General features: G+C 53.5%; 1 protein-coding gene across 5 annotated transcripts in view; it reads right to left on the bottom strand.

The window, feature by feature from the left end:
* WIPF2 (WAS/WASL interacting protein family member 2) overlaps nt 1-22,967 on the bottom strand; it is a 35,067-nt gene extending 12,100 nt beyond the window's left edge. Inside the window, exons 1-4 of one of the 5 annotated variants that reach the window (XM_029572402.1) lie at nt 22,774-22,966; nt 9,915-10,045; nt 9,580-9,712; nt 8,931-9,056 (exon numbers count right to left, since the gene is read on the bottom strand). In XM_029572402.1, the coding sequence (XP_029428262.1) occupies nt 8,931-9,056; nt 9,580-9,712; nt 9,915-9,974 (319 nt within the window). In that variant the 5' untranslated portion in view covers nt 9,975-10,045; nt 22,774-22,966. Of the gene's footprint in view, nt 1-8,930; nt 9,057-9,579; nt 9,713-9,914; nt 10,107-21,004; nt 22,392-22,773 lie in introns of those variants that run through there. The other 4 variants (XM_029572404.1, XM_029572406.1, XM_029572405.1 and 1 more) reach the window with 4 other exon arrangements.

Below are 22,967 nucleotides of genomic sequence, written 5' to 3' on the forward strand. Positions count from 1 at the left end.
ACATCCGCAGACCAGTTCCTTAACCAAAGCAGTTTCCTCACTGAGACCGCCAACATCATAGCCCTAGAGGATGTCCCGACGAGGTCCTACAGCGCATCAGTGCCACAGGCTACCACAGCTTCCCGCCGCTCAGCCTGCTTCACCTCCTGGGAGGACATAGCCTTGTGAGACCGCAGCAGCTGCACCCAATGCAGCCCAGCTCGAAGCATGAAACTGCTGCACACCACAGCCCATATGCCGAGTGCCGCCACTTCAAATGGACCTCGAGCTTTCTAGCCTGCAGATCCTTTAAAGCCACAGAACCGGTCACCTGAATAGACTTTTCTTTTTTATACAGCAGACCTTCTCCACGCTCCTCCTCAGAATCCTCCCCCCCTCCCCTCCCAAGGGAGGATCCACTTGCGGAGGACCCGATCCTGCCGGTAGCCTAACCTCGGGACCCTCTGAAAGATCATCTATTGCAGAGTTCTGCGAGAGCCCCCTAAAGGCTCACCGAACCCTGATAGCCCCTAGAGTCCTTGAGACCCTGGATCTCTTCTTGGCCCATGGACCAGAGGCAATCTCAGGCCTGGGCCTCTGCCGCCTCGCGGCTCTCCAGGCCAAATACGCCTTGTGCAATAAAAGTACAAAATCCATTGAAAAAAAGAGAAAGAACAGTGTGAATCCTTCCCCCCCCCCCCCCCAGGAGGCCATCTTCAATCCCCACCTACCCCCCCCCCCAGGCCTCCACGGGGTCGGGATCGACTGGGGACAGCAGTGGAGGGAAATTCCCCTATCCTTCTGCCCCCTTGGTCTCAGTAGCAGATGTGAATGAGGCCAAGATGGCCGCCATTCCCACGCTGCCCAGGAACAAATTCAATGTTTCCTGTGGCACAGGCAGGAGCCTGCAAGACCTGCTGATCTGACACCGCCCCCCACCCCTGCGAGCAACCCTGAACTGCCCTCTCCCTCCGAGAGGCAGCAGGAGCAGAGGCCACTTAGGGAAAGCCACCCACGCAACTCCCCGCACTCTCCACAACTACTGCCGTGTGCATGCCGCTTCAATCTCCTAAGATTACTCTTGAATCTACCTCCTTTCACTCTCATCTTATGATTCCTCATTTTAGAGCCCCCTTTCTGTTCAAAGAGACATCCCCCTGTGCAAGGAAACCTTGGAGGTATTTAAATGTCTCTATCATATAAGAAAATTATTACTTACCTGCTAATTTTCGTTCCTGTAGTACCATGGATCAGTCCAGACAGTGGGTTATGTCCCCAATCCAGCAGATGGAGTCAGTCAAAGCTTCGAGGGGGCGTCACCACTAGTGCTACTACCCCCTCTGCAGGAGTTCAGTATCGAGTATATCAAAGCCCGAGTAAACAAAGAACCCCCAGATTGGATCAAGTTTAATCAACGGCGAAAACAGCCGCATAACCTAAGCAACAAAACCGTACCTGTCCCACCAACGGGTGGGAGGTCAAGAGGTCAGCGTGTCACCCCCAGAAACGGAACTGTGACAAACAGTGAAAAACTGAGAAATCGGGAGAGAGAGAAAGTACTCCCATCCAGTAGCGGCAAAACTGTCGAGCAGAAATAACACCCAAATGCGGTGGGCGTCTGGACTGATCCATGGTACTACAGGAACGAAAATTAGCAGGTAAGTAATAATTTTCTTTTCCCTGTACGTACCTGGATCAGTCCAGACAGTGGGATGTACCCAAGCGTCCCTAAACCGGGTGGGGTCCTGCGAGACCCGCTCGTAGAACCTGCTCACCAAAGTGTCCATAGACCGAGGACGCGAGTTGAAGACGATAGTGTCTAGCGAACGTGGGTAACGACTTCCAGGTAGCCGCTCTACAGATTTCTTGAGAGGAGACTGAGCGGGTCTCCGCCCAAGAGGCCGCCTGAGAGCGTGTAGAATGCGCTACAATACCGGGCGGGGGAGTTCACCCCGCCCCGATGTAGGAAGCGGCAATGCCGGCCTTCAACCATCTGGCAATGGTCGTCTTCGAGGCCTGGGCGCCCTTCCGCGGGCCAGACCAGAGGACGAAGAGATGGTCAGAAGTCCTGAAATCATTCGTAGCCTCCAGATAGAGGCGCAGGGTGCGCTTGACGTCCAGAAGCCGGAGAGACCTCAGCTCCGAAGAGGAGAAGGCAGGAAGCTCCACCGTCTGATTCACATGGAACGCGGACACTACCTTCGGGAGAAATGAGGGAACAGTGCGAATCGAAACCCCGGAATCCGAGAACCGGAGATAGGGCTCTCTGCACGACAGGGCCTGCAGCTCCGAGATGCGCCGAGCGGAGCAGATAGCCACCAGAAACACCGCCTTGAGAGTGAGATCCTTGATCGTCGCATTCCGCAGTGGTTCAAACGGAGGTCCCGACATGGCCCGGAGCACCAGGTTGAGACTCCAGGAGGGACAAGGATTCCGCACCGGCGGACGCATATGCTTGACACCCTTGAGAAAGCGGAGAATATCCGGGTGTTGTAGCAGAGAACCCCCGTCCCACAGGAGCGAACCAAGGGCGGCCACCTGAACCCGGAGTGAGTTGTAGGCAAGCCCCTTGTCCACCCCTGCTTGCAGAAACTGAAGGATCTGAGGAACCGAAGCCTCCGTGGGACTCGTGTCCCGTCCGGCACACCACAGTTCGAACACCTTCCAGACCCGCACGTAGGCTACAGACGTCGAAGTCTTTCGAGAACGCAGCAGCGTTGACACTACCGCCTCCTGGTAGCCCCGACGCCGAAGGCGGTGCCTCTCAAAAGCCAGGCCGCAAGACAGAAGAGTTCTGCCTGGTCGAAAAATACCGGGCCTTGGTGAAGGAGGCGGGGGAGATGTCCCAGACGGATGGGTCCGTCGATCACCAGTTGAAGCAGGTCCGCAAACCAAGGTCGCCTTGGCCATTCCGGAGCGACGAAGATCACCGGTCCCTGGTGGGCCTCTACGCGGCGGAGTAGTCGTCCCACCAATGGCCACGGCGGGAACGCGTATAGAAGCAGGTTGGCCGGCCACGGGAGTACGAGAGCGTCCACGCCCTCCGCTCCTCGCTCTTGCCGACGGCTGAAGAACCGGGGGGCCTTGGTGTTTCGTGCGGACGCCATGAGATCCAGGTGGGGGGATCCCCACCGCCGGACGAGCAGCTGCATCGCCTCGTCGGAGAGGGACCATTCTCCGGGATCCAAGAGCTGACGGCTGAGGAAATCCGCTTGTACATTGTCCACGCCCGCGATGTGCGAGGCCGCCAGGCGGGCCAGATGCCGCTCCGCCCACTGCATCAGTAACTCTGCCTCGAGCGCGACCTGCGGACTGCGAGTGCCGCCCTGTCGGTTGATATAGGCCACTGTCGTCGCATTGTCCGATAAGATCCTGACCTCCCGGTTCCGGAGGAGTGGCAGGAAGTGCTGGAGCGCCAATCTGACCGCTCTGGTCTCCAGGCGATTGATGGACCACTTTGATTCCTCCCCGAACCACGTCCCTTGCGTGGCGCTGCGGTCGCAGACCGCTCCCCATCCTACGAGACTGGCGGTGGTCACCACGACCCAATTTGGCAGATCGAGAGACATGCCGCGGGCCAAGTTCTCCGGATTCATCCACCAGGCCAGACTGTTCCTGGCAAACTGCGGCAGAGGGAGGAGTACCTGGTAGTCCTGCGAGAGCGGCTTCCAGCGGGATAGAAGTGCCCTCTGTAGAGGCCAGAGGTGCGCAAATGCCCAAGGGACCATGTCGATGGTGGAACCCATCACCCCTAGGAGCTGTAGATAGTCCCAGGAGGTGGGAACCGATAACGCAGAGAATCGTTGTATGTGTTCCCGCAGGGCTTGCGCCTTGTCCTGACGTAGGAAAACCGCGCCCAGACGGGTGTCGAAGGTCGCCCCCAAGAAGTCCAAGCGTTGCGAGGGTACCAGAGAGCTCTTGGAGAAGTTCACCACCCATCCCAGAGACTGTAGGAACTCTATGACTCTGGCCACAGCCGCCTAACCACGTCGAAAAGACTTCGCTCGAATGAGCCAATCGTCCAGGTAAGGGTGGACTAGAATCCCCTCCTTCCGCAAGGAGGCCGCTACCACCACCATGATCTTGGTGAAGGTGCGCGGAGCCGTTGCTAGCCCAAACGGGAGAGCCACAAACTGGAAATGTTGATCCAGGATCTTGAACCGTAGAAGACAATGGTGCTCCCGGCGAATGGGGATGTGGAGGTAGGCCTCCGTCAGGTCCAAGGAGGCCAGGAATTCCCCCCGATGCACCGCCGCGATCACTGACCGCAGCGTTTCCATGCGGAACCGAACCACCCGGAGTGACTTGTTGACTTCCTTCAAGTCCAGGATGGGCCGGTAGGAACCGTCCTTCTTTGGAACCACGAAGTAGATGGAATAATGGCCCGAGCCCACCTCTCCGAAGGGCACGGGCGCAATGGCGCCTATCTCCCAAAGTCTGTCCAGGGTCAGCTGCACCGCCCTTCGCTTGGTGTCCGAGCCACAAGGGGAGAATATGAACCGTCCCTTTGGAGCGCGGACAAACTCCAAAGCGTAGCCTCGACCGATGGTATCCAAGACCCACTGGTCCGTGGTGATCCGCGCCCACTCCTCGTAGAAGAACGCCAGCCGTCCCCCGATCCTGGGGACGGCGGAGTGGGCGAGCTGAACATCATTGAGAGGACTTGGGAGAGGGTTGCCCAGCTGTGGGAGCGGGACGCGCGGGGCGGCGCCCGCGAAAGGAGCGAGACCAGGGCTGAGACCTGGGGGCAGAGGGCCTGGCTGCCGCCGGTCTGTAGTTCCGATAGCGCCGTTGCGCCCTGGCTCTGGTCCGAGAGGACGAAAACGCCCTTGTGGAGCGATATCTGTCTTCCGGCAGGCGATGAACCGCGTTTTCCCCTAGCGACTTGATGATTTGATCCAAATCCTCCCCGAACAGAAACTTGCCCCTGAATGGCAGGGAGCCCAGACTCGACTTGGAGGAGGTATCCGCCGCCCAGTTGCGGAGCCATAGGAGACGGCGTGCCGCTACCACCGATGCCATGGAGCGGGCGAGGACCCGAAACAGGTCGTAGGAGGCGTCAGCCCCATAGGCAACCGCAGCTTCCAGTCTATCCGCCTGGGCGGCCTCCCCAGGCGGTAGGACCTGAGAGGTGAGCAACTGTTGCACCCAGAGGAGGCTGGCCCGCTGTGCCAGCGAACTACACATCACCGCCCGTAATCCTACCGCGGAGACCTCGAAGACCCGCTTGAGGAAGACTTCCAACTTGCGATCTTGCGCGTCTCTTAATGCCGCACCCCCCGTCACTGGGATGGTCGTCCTCTTCGTGACCGCTGTCACCGCGGAGTCCACTTTAGGTACCTTGATAAGATCGAGAAAATCTTCCGGCAGCGGGTAAAGTCTCTCCATGGTCCGGCTGCCCTTAAAGGAAGCTTCCGGGGCATCCCACTCCCCGGTGAGAAGCTGCAGGAAAGACTCGTGGATTGGAAAAGCTCGAGCTCTCGGCCTCCGGGCTGCCAAGACCGGATCCCCCTTCCTTGAGGAAGTGACCACAGCGGGCGCTACAGGAGCGGGCGGCTCCGGCGGTGGATCGAGGTCCAACTCTTTAATGACTTGTGGCAATAGATCATCCAGCTCTTCCCGCTGGAACAGGCGCAGCGTGTGCGGATCATCACCCTCTGAGGTGGAGTCCCCTTGACCCGGATCCGCCGGGTCCGATCCAGGGGAAGCTGGTCCTGTGCCCGCTGCCCCCGAGCCCACCGGGAGCCAGGCGCGGGCGGGAGGTGGAGGGGCCCCCACACCCGCCGGAGCGGGGGGGGCCGGGGAAGGTGGCGCGGGCCGCGATATCTTGCTTGGAGGAGGTCCCGTGGGAGCATCAAGGCCCTGCAGATATGCCGTGTGCATCAAAAGGATAAACTCCGGGGAAAACCCCAGCCTACCCGAAGGGGGCTCCGAGGGGGGGGGCCCCGGGGAAACCGGCCCCTGCCGGGCTGCCTCCGGGTCCGATTCCGGAAATAAACGTGGGGGAGACTCCCCCGCATCCCCGGCCCCAAGCGCTGCCTGTTCCCCTTCAGGGCGCACCGAATGCAATATGGCCGCCGTTCCTGCCAGGAATGGGGGAGGGGCCGGCCCACGCCGCCCGGGCAAGCCTGCCAGGATAGGAAAATCATTGAGGGGCCGCGAGGTGCCTTCCCCCCCGGGGAGACACCTCGCACAGATGCCTTCCCTCGAGATCCGCGAGCCCGGCTCGCCGCAAGCAGCACAGCGCGCTGGCCGCAGCATCAAAGAAACGGTCCCGGCAGACAAAAACCACACCCGGCAGAGCCGCGGGGGGGGCCGAAAGCGGAAGCGCCGCTGCGGGGGGGCCCGGACGGCCTGCACAACCCGCCAACCGACGAAAAACGGCACCGCGGGGGGGCCTCCTGGCCGCGCGACCCGCCGACAACGAACTCCCTGCCCGCCTTCGCAGCCCACGAGGAGCCGCGAAAATGGCCGCGGACAAGGGAGAGAACGCGGAGGGGCCGGTCCTACTGGCCTCCGAGAGCCCCTCCGTCGAAGAAAAGCTGCAGGGAAAGAAAAAACAGACAACAACACTGCACTTACCCTGCTCGCAACGAGAGAAGAAGGAAAAAGGCAGACAAACACAGAGGGAAGCCACGCCTCCCAATTAGACTCCTTCTAACTCACTTTACTGATCCTTTTTTTTTTTTTTTTTTTTTTTCAACAAAACTTGATCCAAACCGAAGTAGGCAGAAAGAAACCAGAAAAGGAATCCAAGAAATACAAGGAAAAGCCTAAGGTAATCGGGAGCAACCCAGATTCCCTACTCGCATCTGCTGGAGTCAGAAGATACTGAACTCCTGCAGAGGGGGTAGTTGTATATATGGATACGCCCCCTCAAAGCTTGTGCTGACTCCATCTGCTGGATTGGGGACATAACCCACTGTCTGGACTGATCCAGGTACGTACAGGGAACTCCCCTATCTTGCCTTTCCTGTAAGGGATTTGTTTAGATCAATAAATCTGTCCCCATCTGCTTCAGAATGAAGGCCACTGATCACCCCCTTGCAGTAGGGGTCGGGGATAGGAAAATTGGTTCTTACCTGCTAATGTTTGTTCCTGTAATACTACGGACCAGTGGGTTATGCATCCCTACCAGTAGATGGAGGCAGAGAACAAAATCTTTAAGGCACTGCTACATAACCAAGAGTGGCACCTGCACTCCCTCAGTACTGACCTGTACCCAAGCCAAGATAAAAGTTTGACATCCCTAGAACAGGCGACCGGGCTCGAGGGTTAGAAGCCCTCAATAACAATGAACTGTAAACGTGTACAAACGCAACCATAAACAAGCAAAAAAAACAAAAAAGTGCGGGACACCACAGATCCTGCATGAAAGGAATCTGGTAAATATATTTTTTCTCAGTGTCCCGAGAGTTGACTGGAATTTCAGAGTGAAAACAGTTGGCCCACTGGACTAATCTGTGGTGGTAGCAGCGGCGCTTCGCAGGGAGGGAATCCTGGTTCATCCTTACCTGGCGATTGGCTGATTCGAGCGAAGTTGAAGGAGGTGAACGATCCCTGCAGAGGGTCATGGGCACCTTGCACGCGCTGGGTTGGATCATCAATCTCCAGAAGTCACCTGGAGCCTACTCAGCCCTTAGCGTACCAGGGGAGCCCTTTTCGACATGCAGAAGAGCAAAGTATCCTTGGTGGCGGACAGGATTGTGAAGCGCCTGTGCCGACTGGCGATCCCGACAGTTTGGGACTATCTGCAAGTTTTGGGATCCATGGCATCCACGTTAGAGTTGGTGCCCTGGGCCTCTGCTCACATGAGGCTGCTGCAGTCAGCCCGACGCTGTGCCACACGTGCGGCACGCAGCCATCTTGGACTTCGGCACCATCTCACTGCAGCATGCGACATGCGGCTCCCGCCACTAGGTCACACACTTGGCGCAGAAGAAACTGAGTCCACTGCCCGCCAAACGCGGTCACTAAGGCTCCCCCCCTCGGACCTCAGGTGCCACCACCGACAACCTTGCCGAAGAAGCACAAGGCATGAAGGCCCCTAGACCCCTTACTGGGACTGAACCTGCGCCCCGCGTCGCCAAGTCCCGGAGCTCCAGGCTGCAGACGCCGAAAATTCTCCTGCTCTCTCATTGCACCGGTCCCCAGCCCTCGCTGACCAGACTCACCACCGAATAAGACCACGATCGCCTGATAAAACTGACTTTACAAAGACACGATCAGCTTCTTTTCTTTGTAAAAAACAAACCTTTATTTCCTGCCCCAAGAAGGAAATACTTTCCTGCAGGAACGGTGGTGTCCAGGACAGCAGCCTCGGAGGGCTGAGGGAACCCTCTGGTTATCAGGCCCTCCGGAATGTTGTGGGCGAGACTCAGTCAGGGGCGCCCAGCCCCCCAATCGCCTGGCTCCAGCTGAGAGATGGCCCACGAAGGTGCCTCAGGGAGTTCTTCCGTCGCCTACCAAACTACCACTAAGAGAACTATCCCTGTTTTTGGGGGTTTTTTAAACTATCACCTAGACTACAGGTATGCATCTCTATCATCTGCTGGAGTCAGAGAAATACTGAGGGACTGCAGGTGGCACTCTCGTAGCCCAGTTTTGTTCTCTGTCTCCATCTGCTGGTAGGGAGGCAAAACCCACTTGTCTGGGCTGATCTGGGCATGTTCAGGAACTGCATATTACACTTCTTACTTGTGTTTTGGGATGCAGTTGAGCTTCCTTGCTAGTCAACGGCAACATTGTTTTAATAACTTTCCATCTGAACATCCGAGAGGTGCTAGGATCTGACCCAGCGGCACGCTGGGAGGCTGCAGCGCTCCCTCCGAGCAAACATCTGTCAGTGTGTTCACGGTCTGCTCACCAAGAGTCCGGCAGCAGGTGGTACTTCAGCTCAGATCCCCACACACCCCCCCCCCCCCCGGCACCACTGGCAAACCTCTGCTTACCTGTTCCATCCTTGCCTCCCACTGGTCTAAGCTTTGGGACACCACCTTGGAAGAGACCACCCTTTGGCTGGAGGGCTCCTGGACTGGCGTTGACTACTGCTCCTCCTCCTCCTCCCCCCTTGGGTTCTGAAAAAAGATCACTGTCATTCATTCGCGCTCAATCTCCAGCCAGAGCTGTGCGATGGTTCTCATTGTGATCAGACATTCGTACCCCCTGGCACCGATGCACTGACCTCAGTGACTAAGGACATGCGACCTCCACATACTAAGCCAGACTGAGCTGTGAAATGTGCAATTATTTCAAGAGCTGACACTGTTCTCTTTAAACCACTTCCTACTCTCCTCAGAACGGGTTGGCAAAACCATGCCTAAGTTTTGGGGACAGGATTGTTACACAATGTCCAAGGGCAAATGGACTGGGCATATGCTCCAGAGCTGTTTGGTAGATCAATGTTATCAAGTCCCCGGCTCTCTGAGCACTCACTCCCCCATCCAAGATCCTGCTGGGTAGCCCCCCCCCCCCCCTAAATTCCAGCCGCACAGCAATCCAGCCCACCCCTCACAGCTATGCCCATTAATAATCAGCCTACAAGACCATTAGGTGCTATGTGGTGATGTCATTGCCCCCCCCCCCCCCCCCCAAACTCACTCTCCAGGACGGGGGCGCTCCGATCGCTCACACTGGTTACTTTCTTCAGTTTGGCTCCTCTGCAGATGTCATTCAGCAGGGCACCGCGGCCACGCTGCTCATCTCGACTTAGCTTGGGCGGCTCTGTGTTGGCCTAGAGATGAGAGAAAAAGGATGGGGGCGGAATGAGACGCCCCTCATTTCCAGGCTGTACCCATCTCAGCCGGAGCCTCCATCATGGAAAGAGAGAACCAAGGTCCTCCCAGGCCACAGGGAGTTGAGGGAAACCACCCCCAGGAGCCAGTTATTTAGCTGAGCACATTTCCAACATGACAAAGGACTTGTAAGGCTTTTACCTGGCTGAAGGTTGGAGGAGGGGGCCCAGGTGGGGGCGGTGGGGGAGGTGGAATCGGCATCCTTTTCTCCACTCCCTGCTGGCTCAGACGTCTTCCCCTTTGACTCTGGAGAGGTCGGGTCACTCATGAACCTTGGAAGGAGAGACAAGCACGGCTTCTTAGGTTTGTGCGTTTGCTGTCATGTACCAAGTACTGTGAAAGAGAGAAAGGCCATGACGAACAAACAGCCAGAACGTTCCCTGAGAGCCTCCCAAGCCTGTATCAGACTGAAAAGACTGACCCCAGTGTGTATTCAGGGGTCATCATTCTGATCTGCAGCACATTTCATTCAGTCTCTGAAAAGCAATCCAGATACTTCCCAAAACCTCACACTTCAGCCTTATGACATCCAGAACCAACGAATCGAAATAAGAGAAGGATACAAAGTTAGCAGTCGCTATGTCTGATGAGTAAGGAAAGGGACCTGCCTCTTAGCAGAGCACCTGATGCACCCTCCATTCATTGTTCTCATGGCCCGCTTGCTGGAGCCACAGAACCAAACCAAAAAATGAAATACTAAATCTCTGGTGTCTAATGAGATAAGAATGCAAAAACATTGCCGGTTTTACTTGTCAAAGCAAGCATCGGAGACGCTCACGGCCAAGGGGGGCGGCCCGGAAATAAGCTGTGGAGAGCACCACCCTTCTTCCAAAAGCCAGAGAGGCAGCCTGCGGAAGGGAATCTTCAGCAAGCACTGGGCTGTTCTTCTCCAGCTTAGAAAAAAACTACGCAAAAGTGAAAGGCAGAACGTGGGCCTTGAAATCTGAACTCCTACTACCATTGCTACACCTCTTAGAAATGACAAAGCAAGCCTGGATAGGCCTGTGGGCATCTATGTCCACCACGTGCACCTCTTGAAAACTGATCCGACCTCTGAAAATGTACATCCCTTCTCTATCAACCATCATAAAACTGATCTGCGTTTCGCTCCTTACTTATAAAATCCCTGAGGAACTGCACTGTCCCCTTCCCCACTTCACACTCATTACAGACTGACCCTGCATTTTTGCTTTCACATCCTTTCTGGGCACCAATTCTGGTTCATCTTTGTCAAAGTTTCTGAACATTAAGAATGTCACACCCTGCTAGATCCCCAGGTGAACACACAAAAATCCCAAGATAGCATCTCGCTTACTTTCAACAGCCTGCACGCTAAAACGCAATACTCTTATCGGCATGAGAGGACACCTCAAAAGAATTCCCGTAAACCTAACAAGACAGAGGCAAAACACTGGCCGGCGTGTCAGTACGTGGGACTGGAATGTTACTGAACAACAAAGTGGGACAGGCTGGCTTCTGGCACAAGATTTATACTGAAGAGAACCAGATATCGCTCCCCTCCCAACAAGCCATTTCTCAAGGAATCTGGTCAACATGACTCAAGCAAGCTGGAGAAGACCTACCTTGCCCCACCCGAAGTCTGCTGCACTTCAGTGAGCGACTCTGCTCGGCTGAGTCCACCGGCCTAGGCATGCAAGGATAGCAGGCAGTCTCAACAGGATGTTAAAAAGCGAAGAACTTTCAGATATGAGCATGGCATAAAACCATGGTCTTTCCATTTACATTCAACCTCTTTCTAGTAATCCCACAAGCAATTTGCTCACTCAGTAAGGGAGAAAAGTCACCATTCAACGCTCCAAGACCCTGAAGGCCAGAAGAACCCACAGGCCAGCTGAAGATTCAGAGGAACAAGAGGGTTCTGAAAGGTTGAATTGAAGTTTGCTGCTCAAGCATCAGGAGGTCATTTACAGAAAATCAGCCAGTGACATTTCTTGACCTGTTCACGGTGGAGAGAACACTGGAAAACAAATGTTAACAAAAGTATCTGAAGAAAAGGAAACGCTGAGGAAATGTCTTAAGAGACACACAATGGCTGCCCTTTGAGACGTGAGAGTCACAAGACAGGGCTCAGACTTTGCAATAAATGTTAAAAGCCCACCGCAATATTCCCCAGCGACTGGAAAGAGGCACCTGAGTATGGCAGGGTGGCACCAAATAACTTCCACATTCCTGCAGGAGCGCAGGTCTCACACATGCTCATGAAAAGGATGCCCTGCAGTGATGTACCAGCGCTGCCCTGAAACGAGAGCCAACAAGCTGTTTAACCTCCTGCGCCTTCCAGCACGGATTCCGCTTCCTTAAGTGTTTTGGGTGCTTGAGTATTTTACAGATAATGCCATGTTTGGAGCGGCTAATTTAAAAAATATTTTGCCCACGACTCTTCAAAAGTTGCACGAGGGGTAAGCATCAGCTGGGTGGGAGATTTTCTTCCCCTAACGTCACCTTTCAGCAAAGAGCAGCAGCACATGGGCAGCGATGGGAAGATCTGCCAGTTGCTGGAAAACGCCAGGAGGCCCACGACATTGCTATCATCAACACAGCAAAAGCTCGAACTGGCGCTTTGGGTTTTATATTCGCTTAAAAATGAGGAATCTTTTTTTTTTTTTGTTTTATCATAAGCAGAGCCAGTTTGATGTTTGCATCACCATGTGTCCCCCAACTTGGCACAAGAATTCAGTGCCTCAGGACCCCCCCCCCCCCCCTTACTCCAGTAATGAATGCCAGAAAAAAAAAAAGTATGGCGTCCCTAGGAGACAAGAACAGGCATGCTCACATGGGTGCATGAGTGAACGTTTTACACAACATCAACTTAGAAATGCCAGAGGGAAAAGTGAACCTCAGAGCTGCTGAACATTCATCTAAATGTATCTCCAGCTGGTAGTCAAATTCCTCTAGCAGGGACATTCGCCTTCTCTCCAGGGCTAACAGCCATGGCCGTTACATGATTACTGTGGGACGCTGCAGGATCTGCACCAAGGGAACGTGCTCTCTCGCACTGGGGAGGAAAGCCAGAGATCGAGGGTCCAATTCCTAAGGCAGAGCAAACCGAGCCCAAGTCTCTCCAGACAGCCCTGCGGCTCAGAGCCCTTTACTGCCTCGTAACAAGCGCTGGCTCCCTGGACTCGAGGGCTGCTCTCTCCTCTTCCAATAGCTGGTGTTTATCTGGTAAAGCTTTGGCAGAGCTCGCCACTCATTTGGCCCCAGAAATTCAACCCACGTCTGTGGCACTCCAGGATGCGTCTGAGCGCTTTAAGGGCAATAAATTGTTAGTGGCCCCTCTGACGAGATTACTCAGCTGATAACATTTTGCACCTCAGCTCCAATTACCCATTAGCCAGGCAGACTTGGGAAATCACGTGCTTGTCCCTGTGAGTGGGATACAAGAAACGAGATCAACTATTGGAGAAATTACTTACCTGATATTTTCGTTTTCCTTAGTGTAGACAGATGGACTCAGGACCAATGGGTATAGTGTACTCCTGTTAGCAGTTGGAGACGGATCAGATTTCAATCTGACGTCAGCCTTCCTGCAGGGGTACATATACCCCTGCAGGAAGTGCAGCTCCTCAGTATTCTTCCTTGCAAAGCATTGTGGATATATGTGTGACTGACTGATTGATTAACCTAATATGATGAACTTAGATAACTTTTGTTAGAACGTTAAAACTTGATTAACTTGAACTGGTTGGTTGACTATAGCTGGAGACTGCCAGTGTGCCCAACCGGAAAGCATAGACACCCGGCAGGGTGGATGCCCTAGGGAAATGAAAGCATGGCTTACCCTTGAATCGTTGAAGGACCATGTATAGTGGCAGCTGAGGGCGGGCTGCTGAGTCCATCTGTCTACACTAAGGAAAACGAAATTATCAGGTAAGTAATTTCTCCATTTCCTAGCGTGTAGCAGATGGACTCAGGAACAATGGGATGTATAAAAGCTACTCCCGAACTGGGTGGGAGGCTGCCCGTGGTCCATTAAGGATTGCTCTTGCAAATGCTGTGTCCTCCCGAGCCTGAACATCCAGACGGTAGAATCTGGAGAAGGTATGGATGGAGGACCACGTTGCTGCCCTGCAGATCTCGGCAGGTGACAGCATTCTAGTTTCTGCCCAGGAAACCGCCTGGGTTCTGGTGGAATGGGCCTTGACCTGTACAGGTGGTGGTTTTCCCGCTTCTACGTAGGCCGCCTTGATTACTTCCTTGATCCAGCAGGCGATGGTTGCCCGCGAGGCCGCTTCCCCTTGCCTCTTTCCGCTGTGAAGGGCGAAAAGGTCTTTCGTACTGGTTCCGACATTTCCAGATATCTGGATAGGAGTCTGCCGATGTCGAGATGGCGCAGACTACGGGCTTCTTCAGACTTCTTCAAAACCGTCCATCGCAGGTAGTGAGATGGTTTGGTTAAGGTGGAAGTGTGAGACCACTTTGGGGAGGAAGGAGGGAACCGTGCATAGCTGGATGGTCCCCGGGGTGAGTCTGAGGAATGGCTCACGGCAGGACAGGGCCTGTAGCTCTGAGATGCGGCGGACCGAGCACACGGCCAGCAAGAACACAGTCTTCAAGGTTAACAGACGGAGGGACAGGCCTCGGAGGGGTCTGAAGGCGGATCCCGCTAGGAATTCCAAGACGAGGTTGAGGTTCCACAGGGGCACTGGCCACTTTAGTGGTGGGCAAATGTATTTGACTCCTTTCAGGAAGCGTGATACATCTGGGTGCGAGGCTAAGCTGTCGTCCTCGCTCCTGGAGCCGTAGCATGACAATGCGGCCACCTGGAGTTGAGGGACAGACCCTTCTGTAAGAATTCCAGGAGCACGGGAACTTTAGAGGAACGTGGTTTGACATTGTGGTCTTCGCACCAGGCCTCAAAGACTCTCCAGATCCTTATGTAAGTTAGGGATGTGGAGAACTTGCGTGCTTGGAGGAGAGTATCTATTACTGCCCCCGAGTATCCCCTCTTTCTCAGGCGGGCCCTCTCAATGGCCAGACCGTAAGAGAGAATTGAGCTGGGTCCTCGTGGAGGATGGGACCTTGTTGTAGCAGGTCTCTGTGTGGGGGCAGACTACTGGCAGGGAATCCCACAGCATGGGATTCCCTGCCAGTAGTCTTCTCATGTCTGCGTACCAGGGTCTTCTTGGCCAGTCCGGGGCCACCAGAAGAACTAGTCCCCTGTGCCGCTGAATCTTGTGAATGATTGCGCCCAGCAAGGGCCATGTCGGAAAGGCGTATAGCAGGGTCCCCGGTGGCCAGGCTTGTAACAGGGCGTCGATCCCCTGGGACTGCGGATCCCGCCTGCGGCTGAAGTTTCTGGGTACTTGAGCGTTGGATCTGTTTGCTAGAAGATCCATGTCTGGAGTCCCCCACCGATTCACTATCATCTTGAAGGCTGTGGGTGACAGCTTCCATTCTCCTGAGTTTAGACTTTCCCTGCTGAGGAAGTCTGCCGTGGTGTTGTCCTTCCCGGCGATGTGGACAGCGGAGATGTCCTGGAGATTTGCTTCCGCCCAAGCCATCAGAGGGTCTATTTCTAATGACACCTTTTGGCTTCTGGTTCCGCCCTGCCGGTTGATGTAGGCCACAGTCGTGGCGTTGTCAGACATCACTCTGACCACTTTGTCTCGAAGTCTGTGGGCGAACCGCAGGCAGGCTAATCTGACTGCCCGTGCTTCTAGGCGGTTGATGTTCCACCCCGCCTCTTGTTCGTTCCACCGCCCTTGGGCGGTTAACTCTTCGCAGTGTGCTCCCCACCCGTGTAGGCTGGTATCTGTGGTGAGCAGGGTCCAGGTTGGGGAGGATAGTCTTGATCCCCGGCTCATGTGGCTGGTCTGTAGCCACCACCTTAGCTGGGTCCGGACTCTGCCTGGTAGTGGTAGACGTACGGAGTAGTTCTGGGATCGTGGGCTCCACCGTGATAGGAGTGAGCGTTGCAGGGGCCTCATGTGGGCCCGCGCCCATGGCACCACTTCCAGTGTGGATGCCATTAGTCTGAGGACTTGCAGGTAATCCCATGCTGTGGGACGAGGGGCGCTCAGCAAGGTCTGGAGCCGGTCCCACAGCTTTGATCTACTCGTGGGGGTCAGGCTGACCTTGTCTTCCTTGGTGTCGAATCGGACTCCTAGGTATTCCAGCGACTGCGAGGGCTGTAGGGAGCTCTTGTTTGTCTTGACTACCCATCCCAGGCTTTCCAGTAGGGCTATGACTCTGCTGGTTGCTTGGTGGCTTTCCTCTGGTGATTTTGCTCTGATCAGCCAATCGTCCAGGTAAGGATGAATGAGGATTCCTTCCTTCCTAAGTGTTGCCGCCGCCACTACTATTACCTTGGTGAACGTCCGGGGTGCAGTGGCTAACCCGAAGGGTAGTGCCCGGAACTGGTAGTGACGATTCAGGACCTTGAAGCGTAGGTAGCGCTGGTGTTCCTGATGAACTGGGATGTGTAAGTAGGCCTCCGACAGGTCCAGGGATGTGAGGAACTCTCCTGGTTGTATTGCACGTATGACAGATCGTAGGGTTTCCATGCGGAAGAGTGGAATCCTTAGGTGACGGTTGACCGACTTGAGGTCCAGGATGGGCCTGAATGTACCCTCTTTCTTGGGTACGATAAAGTAAAGGGAGTAATGTCCAGCATTTGTTTCCTGAGTAGGTACCGGGGTTATGGCCTCGAGGTCCAGAAGTCTGGTCAGTGTAGCTTCCACTGCCGCCCTCTTGCGGGGGTCGTGGCAGGGAGATTCCACGAACTTGTCCAGAGGGGTTCGAAGGAAATCCAGGTAGTACCCTTCTCGGATGATGGCTAGGACCCACTTGTCCGAAGTTCTCTCGACCCATCTGCGGTAGAATAGGGTTATAGCCTGCCCCCTATGGCTTTTCCCTTGGATGAGTCGGCTGAATCTCATTGTGGGGTGCGGCTGGGGCCTGGACCCGAGCTGGTTCCCCTCTTGTTGTGTATGTTCCGAAAGGACTGGTTCCTGCTCGTAGGGCGGGGCGCTTGATAGTTATTCTTGTAAGGGTTGAAGTGCTGTGAGCTTCTGCCTCTGGTGGACCTGGGTAAGGGACGCTGGTTTCTCTTCGTCTTGTCTTCCGGTAGATGAGGTAATGGGGAGTCGCCCCATTTGTTAGCCAGTTTCTCTAGTTCGCTGCCGAACAGGAGGGATCCTTTGAAGGGCATTCTCGTGAGGCGTGTCTTGGAGGAGGCGTCCGCCGACCAATTTCGAAGCCAGAGTTGTCTCCTGGCTGCCACTGTGGATGACACTCCTCTGGCTGCTGTGCGCACTAGGTCGGAAGCCGCGACAGTGAGGAATGATAGTGCTGATTCCATGTCTTCTCCCGGGGTGTTGTTCCTGGCTTGGGATAAACAGGAACGTGTCACCACGGTGCAGCAGGCCGCAATTTGCAGGGACATGGCTGCCACCTCAAATGCTTGTTTTAGTATGGCTTCCAGGCGCCGGTCGTGTGCATCCTTGAGCGCTGCTCCTCCCTCCACTGGGATGGTAGTGCGCTTAGCGACTGCGCAAACTATGGCGTCCACTCTAGGGCATGCCAGAAGCTCCTTGGTTGCTGGGTCCAGGGGGTACATAGCCGATAAGGCTCGACCCCCTTTGAATGAGGACTCCGGCGCATTCCACTCCAGGTCAATTAGCTGTTGTGCTGCCTGTAAGAGAGGAAAATGGCGAGACGTCTGTCGAAGGCCCTCCAGCAGGGGGTTCATTCTAGGTTCCCCCGGGGTGCCGTGGCCCGGGATAGCGAGTTCCGATAGGCACTGGGATACAAGGTCCGGAAGCTCATCCTTTGAGAAGAAGCGTCTCATGGTTCGGTTTGGCTCTGTCCCCGAGGGAAGTTCTCCCTCCTCAAGGGGCTCGACTTCTTCCTCGGAGAAATCCGTGTCCCCGTAGGTGGGGCTTCTGGGTGGTGGGAGCCTGTGCCTAGGCCTTGAGGGTCCTGGGGTATGAGGGTCTTCCGGTGTTGCATATGGCTGGTCCGCCCGGGGTTCAGTCTGCATCTTGACAAAGGCGTGAATCCCCTTAAATAACTCTACCCAGGAGATCGATGCTGGGTCTAAGTTGAGGGGCGCCGGTTCCCTGGGGGTCCCCGTCTGTGGGATGGACTCACTGGGGCCTGCTAGGTCCGGGGTGCCCCCTGAGGAGCTAGCACTGGGCCCTGGATGGGACTGGCCCTGACCTGGATCTCCCAGGGCCTCCTCACAGTGTGCGCATAGGGCGTCTGCTTCCGCTCTGTGCAGCTCTGATGTGGCATGCTGGGCAGAGGCCTTGAGCTTTTATTCCTATTTCTGGAGGTGCCATTTCTGTGGACGCGTAAGCTCTTATGCGCTCCATTGCGTCTGATATGTGCGTGCGCCTTGTACTGTGCGCATAACTTATGCGCGTAAGGTTTTATATGCGCCTAAGAATATGCGCACAAATAATTTTGTGCGCTTAGCTTAATTTGTGCGCTCGGATCGGACGGCGGGCGGCGCGGCGAACAAGGCCAAGATGGCGATGGCGCGCGTGCAGGCAATATGGCGACCTCCTTGGAGGGTCTCCACTTGGGCAGACCCTGGAACAGCCGGGGCCTGGCCCTGCTAGGGCGGATCAACCCGGTGGCACAGATTCCGATCGCCGATCTGTGCTCCTCCTCGATCGTCAGAGACGTGATTAAGTAGAAGATTTACACCTTACCTTGTCTTCGGCGCTTCCCGGTTTTGCTCCGGGCGGTCTCCGGCTGCGGGGGGAGAGGGCAAATACCTTCACCACCGCGCTCGAGGGGGTGCACCCGCTGCCTCTCAGCCACGCCCGAGATCGGGGGCTAAGTCCTCGCCATGATTCGGCTGCCAGACCGAGGCTGCCTCTACACCGCGCCCAAGGATTCGGGGACTAACTCCCTGCCGCGAATCGGCCACCGGACCGAGGCTCACCTCAGAGGGACCACGGAAATCACCTCGGGAAACTCAACTGGGGGAGGGACCAGAGGGTATCACCGCAGGAGTGCGGGGCTCGTCTTCAGGTAGGTTTCTTCTTTAAATTTCGGTTTTGTTCTTTAAATTTTGGTCTAACGCTCTGAGAGCGTGCAGATAGTCCCTAACTGCTATGGAGACGGAAAATACTGAGGAGCTGCACTTCCTGCAGGGGTATATGTACTAGGAGCTGACGTCAGACTGAAATCTGATCCGTCTCCAACTGCTAACAGGAGTACACTATACCCATTGGTCCTGAGTCCATCTGCTACACGCTAGGAAATGGGGATTTGCTGGGTACTTGTGACTCTGACTGGCCACTGTCGCAGACAGGATACTGGGTTTGATGGATCCTGACCTGACCCAGCATGGCCCTTCTTAAAAAGGGGATAGCCGAGAGTCAAACCTGGGCTTGCTCTGTGGCTGAGCAGACTGGTTTGCTTTCCAAGCCCGGTATCTGCATCACAGCCTGACCAGACCACCTGTTGGCTGCCTAAGGTGCACAAGTGGCAGATCCTGGCGGCAGCTACAGTCCTTCCTCCTTGGCCAGGGAGAGGGAGAACCTTAGGTAGCTGCCGATGAAGATGCATGACATTGTAGCTGGAAGCTTAAAGGAGCAGGTGCAGTGCCCTCTGCACAGTTTCTCCTCACTGTTAGCGCACTACAAATGAATAACTGTTTATGAACTTTTCCTTCAGGAACTTGTCCAGTCCTCTTCTGAAGTCCACCATGTTAGTTGTCTTGACCACATCCTCTGGGAACAGATTCCATAGCTTGATTTTGCACAAAGTGAAAAAGTACTTTCTAGAATGTTTTCAATCTGCCAGTTGCTAGTGTCATGGAGGGCCCCCATGTTTTGTTTAGTATTTGAAAGAGTAAATGGCCATCCTTTATTTACCCATTCCACCCCATTCATGATTTTATAAACTTCTATCATATCCCCTTCTCAACCGTCTCTTTCAAATGTACTGGAAAAAAGATTTTATAGCAGTTTTCGCCTCTCTGCCAAGCTTCTTCTCAAATTCCCTCTTGGGTCTGTCTTCTAACCTGCCAGTGCTTATGCGCTTCCTTATTTTCCTCATTTGGGTCTGCTTTTCATTTTAGAATGATGTCTTTTTGGTTTTAATAGCCTCCGTCACTTCGCTATTAAACCACGACGGCAGTCGTTTGGCCTTCCTTCAACCTTTTTTTTAATGCATGGAATACATTTTGTCTGGACTTCCAAGATTTTTTTTAATTTCTTTATTAATTTTTTAAACCAATACAGGATTAAAAAAAACAAAGAATGGCAATATCATACATTATCAGACGAATAAGACATAAGAAAGGCAAAACTCTCCGTTTACATAATTTTTATCCAAAGACACCATCAATCCACATCAAGAAGGGAAAGAAGTAATACAGCAATTTAAAGGAAATTATCAAAATTACTTCTAAAGAGAAGCGCCGTTGTATTCCACCTGAATATTTTCTAACTAATTTCCCCCTACCCACAAACTAGTCACCAGATTTATCAGCAAGAAAAGTTTGCAAACGTGCAGGATCAGAGAAAATAAATCTGTTCCCTTGAAAATTTATAATGCATTTATATGGAAACTTAAAAAAAAAATGGCTCCCAAATCTTTAGCTCGCTGTTTTAATTGTAACAATGCTACCCTTCTAGCCACATCAGGAAAAATTAGTATCCTGCTATCACAAAAATTCTCATTCTTGTATTTAAATTACTGTTTTAACACCATATCTTTATCTGACTCAGAAGCAAATAAACCAATAAATAGAGTTACTCTGGTTTTAATTAAATCATTCAAATCTTGTAGAAATTATAACAAATTAGAGCTATCAATAGAAGCTGCCTTATCCAAAGCACCCTCAACTGGATTAACTATTTTTTCTCTGGAAAGTAAAAGCATTTTGAAAAACTGAATATTTTCTGAGGAGAAAACTGCAACACATTAATAAAATATTTAAGAAGTTCTGCAGGGAATAACCATTTAGTTTTTGGATAATTCAAAAACCTTTTGCAGCTCTTAACATATTTTCCATTGATTCGTATTTATGAAACAATAACAATTTATCCTTATTTTTTATTTTTATTTATTTTAAAAGATTATCCTTAATATCACCAGCCACCGTAGCTTGCAAAGTAGACACTGAGGATGACAACGCTGTAACACAACCATCTAACTCTGTCTTGTTAGCCAAGTCAGATAATTTAGAAGAAACTCCAGTCAAGAATGAACATAGTTGAAACTGTTCAGTCCTCGAGAATACTCACCAAATGTCCTTCAGTGTTACATCAGCTGGCTCAACAACTAAGCCTCCTGATCCAATTGCACTGAGACCAAGTGGGAGTGAAACAGGTTCTGGAACCAGTACCCTCACTTCACTGAGTGTATAACCTGCTAGCAGGGAGAAATAGGCAGCGTTTGATGATGTCAGCACTGCTCCATGAGGGTCGGGTCAGGCAGGAGATCACCGGCTCTTCTCCCAGGTATACGTCCTGGTATTTTTAAACAATGTCCACGCCTCATGCAAACTTTTAACCTTGGCAGCTGCTCCTTTAAGATTTTTCTAACTTATTTCCTCATTCTGTCAGATGCAGACAAGAACCTAAGGGCAGTTCTCATGCACGCCCCCTTGCTCCTTCCCTCTAGCTTCTGACTGTCTCTCCCCCTCTAGACTTCTCTGAACCCTTTTTACAGTATGGATGTGCTTGAGCTGAAGAGAACAAGACCAATGGATCTGATTACTTGAAGGAAGACAATTAAGCAAAATAAACTAAACAGAACCAGGCACACACTGCTAAGATGGCGATCTCGGTAAAACAAATCAGTACTACAAGCTAATGAAGTACCAGAATAATGTGAGGCATGCCCAGGGCATTAAGCAAAGCCTTAACAATATGCCAGAACTCAGATAATTGTCAAGAAAATCTAAAAGTAGTGATGAGAGCCACGGGACCCTGATCTGCTGCTCCCTATCACCAAGAACTCTGGTCAATGATGCCAGCCACAGCCAAAGAGCGTCAGTAAAATACTTGTGTCACTGAAGTTTTAAATTGCTTCCTTGAAGGAGGAGAGGGGCAATCACAGAACAATTCCTTGTAAAAAGACTGGAGGATAAAATATCACTCTGCAAAGAACTACAGCTATCACTTAACAGAAAAAGGCTTTTTCAATTCAGCTTGTCAGAGAAAAAGAAATCAAAATGTAAGTGGCACACAGTGAGACTGTTTGGTAGATCAGAAAGTGCTGAAGCATTAACAAACAAGGAATTTAGGCAAGGGTGGGATTTCTGGCAAAACTTAATAAGCAAAATACAGGCCGGCAAGTACCAGAGTGGCCAGGTGTACCTGCTCCAAGAAGAGCAAGTTCTCACAGTATCCAGTCCACAGGTCCAGATAAATGAAGGCTGGCACAGGTAGGCGGGGCCATGCTGGGGATTACTGATACCTGAGCCCTGCTCAGACAGTGACCCATACCACACCTTCTGCGGAGGTAGCACAACACCACCAAAAGGTCCACAGGCATCAGACCACAAGAAAATCCAGCGCATCCATATAGTTGCTACCCAACACTCCCTGCTACACCTGGCTCTGTCCATCCCCTCTGCTCTAGTTCTAAGCCTGCTCCTCCCCCTCCAACAAAGAGCAGCATTTTCAGGGAACAGGAAGGTAGTGCATGTCAATATCAGAAGGGGAGATAGTCCTCAGTGACCTTTTACAGCTCACACACTCAGGTCTGAACATGGTCAGCATCTCTACCCCCAAGATCCCCTACCGCCCCATCTCCACCCCCTCTTTACTGCCGGGAACCCCCACCCTCACATTTCTACCCCCAGATCCTCCACCATCTCTATCACCAAGATCTCCCTCCCCACCATCTCTTCCCCAGGATCCCCCACTACCACCAGGATTCCCTATCCCCCCACCTCATCTCTGCCCCCAGGAGACCTATTACCTCATTTACATCCCCCACTATCATTACCCCATATCTACCCCCAGGACCCCTTCCCTCTCCGCCGCTCCCAGGCCGGGCTCTTTACCTGGCTGCGGACAGGCGGGCGGCAGCACAGCGTCCCCTACGGCTCCTTCGGGCCACAGCACCATGGGTCCCTCGGCCCCGCACGGCACTGACCCGCCGCCGCTTTTGCCCTCGACCCGGAAACAGAGCCGAAGCCGAAGGCACCGCAGCACTGAGCAAACAAAATGGAGGTACCAGAAACCAGCAGTGCGCATG

This window comes from Rhinatrema bivittatum, chromosome 12 (assembly GCF_901001135.1).
Source record: "Rhinatrema bivittatum chromosome 12, aRhiBiv1.1, whole genome shotgun sequence".
Lineage (NCBI taxonomy): Eukaryota > Metazoa > Chordata > Amphibia > Gymnophiona > Rhinatrematidae > Rhinatrema > Rhinatrema bivittatum.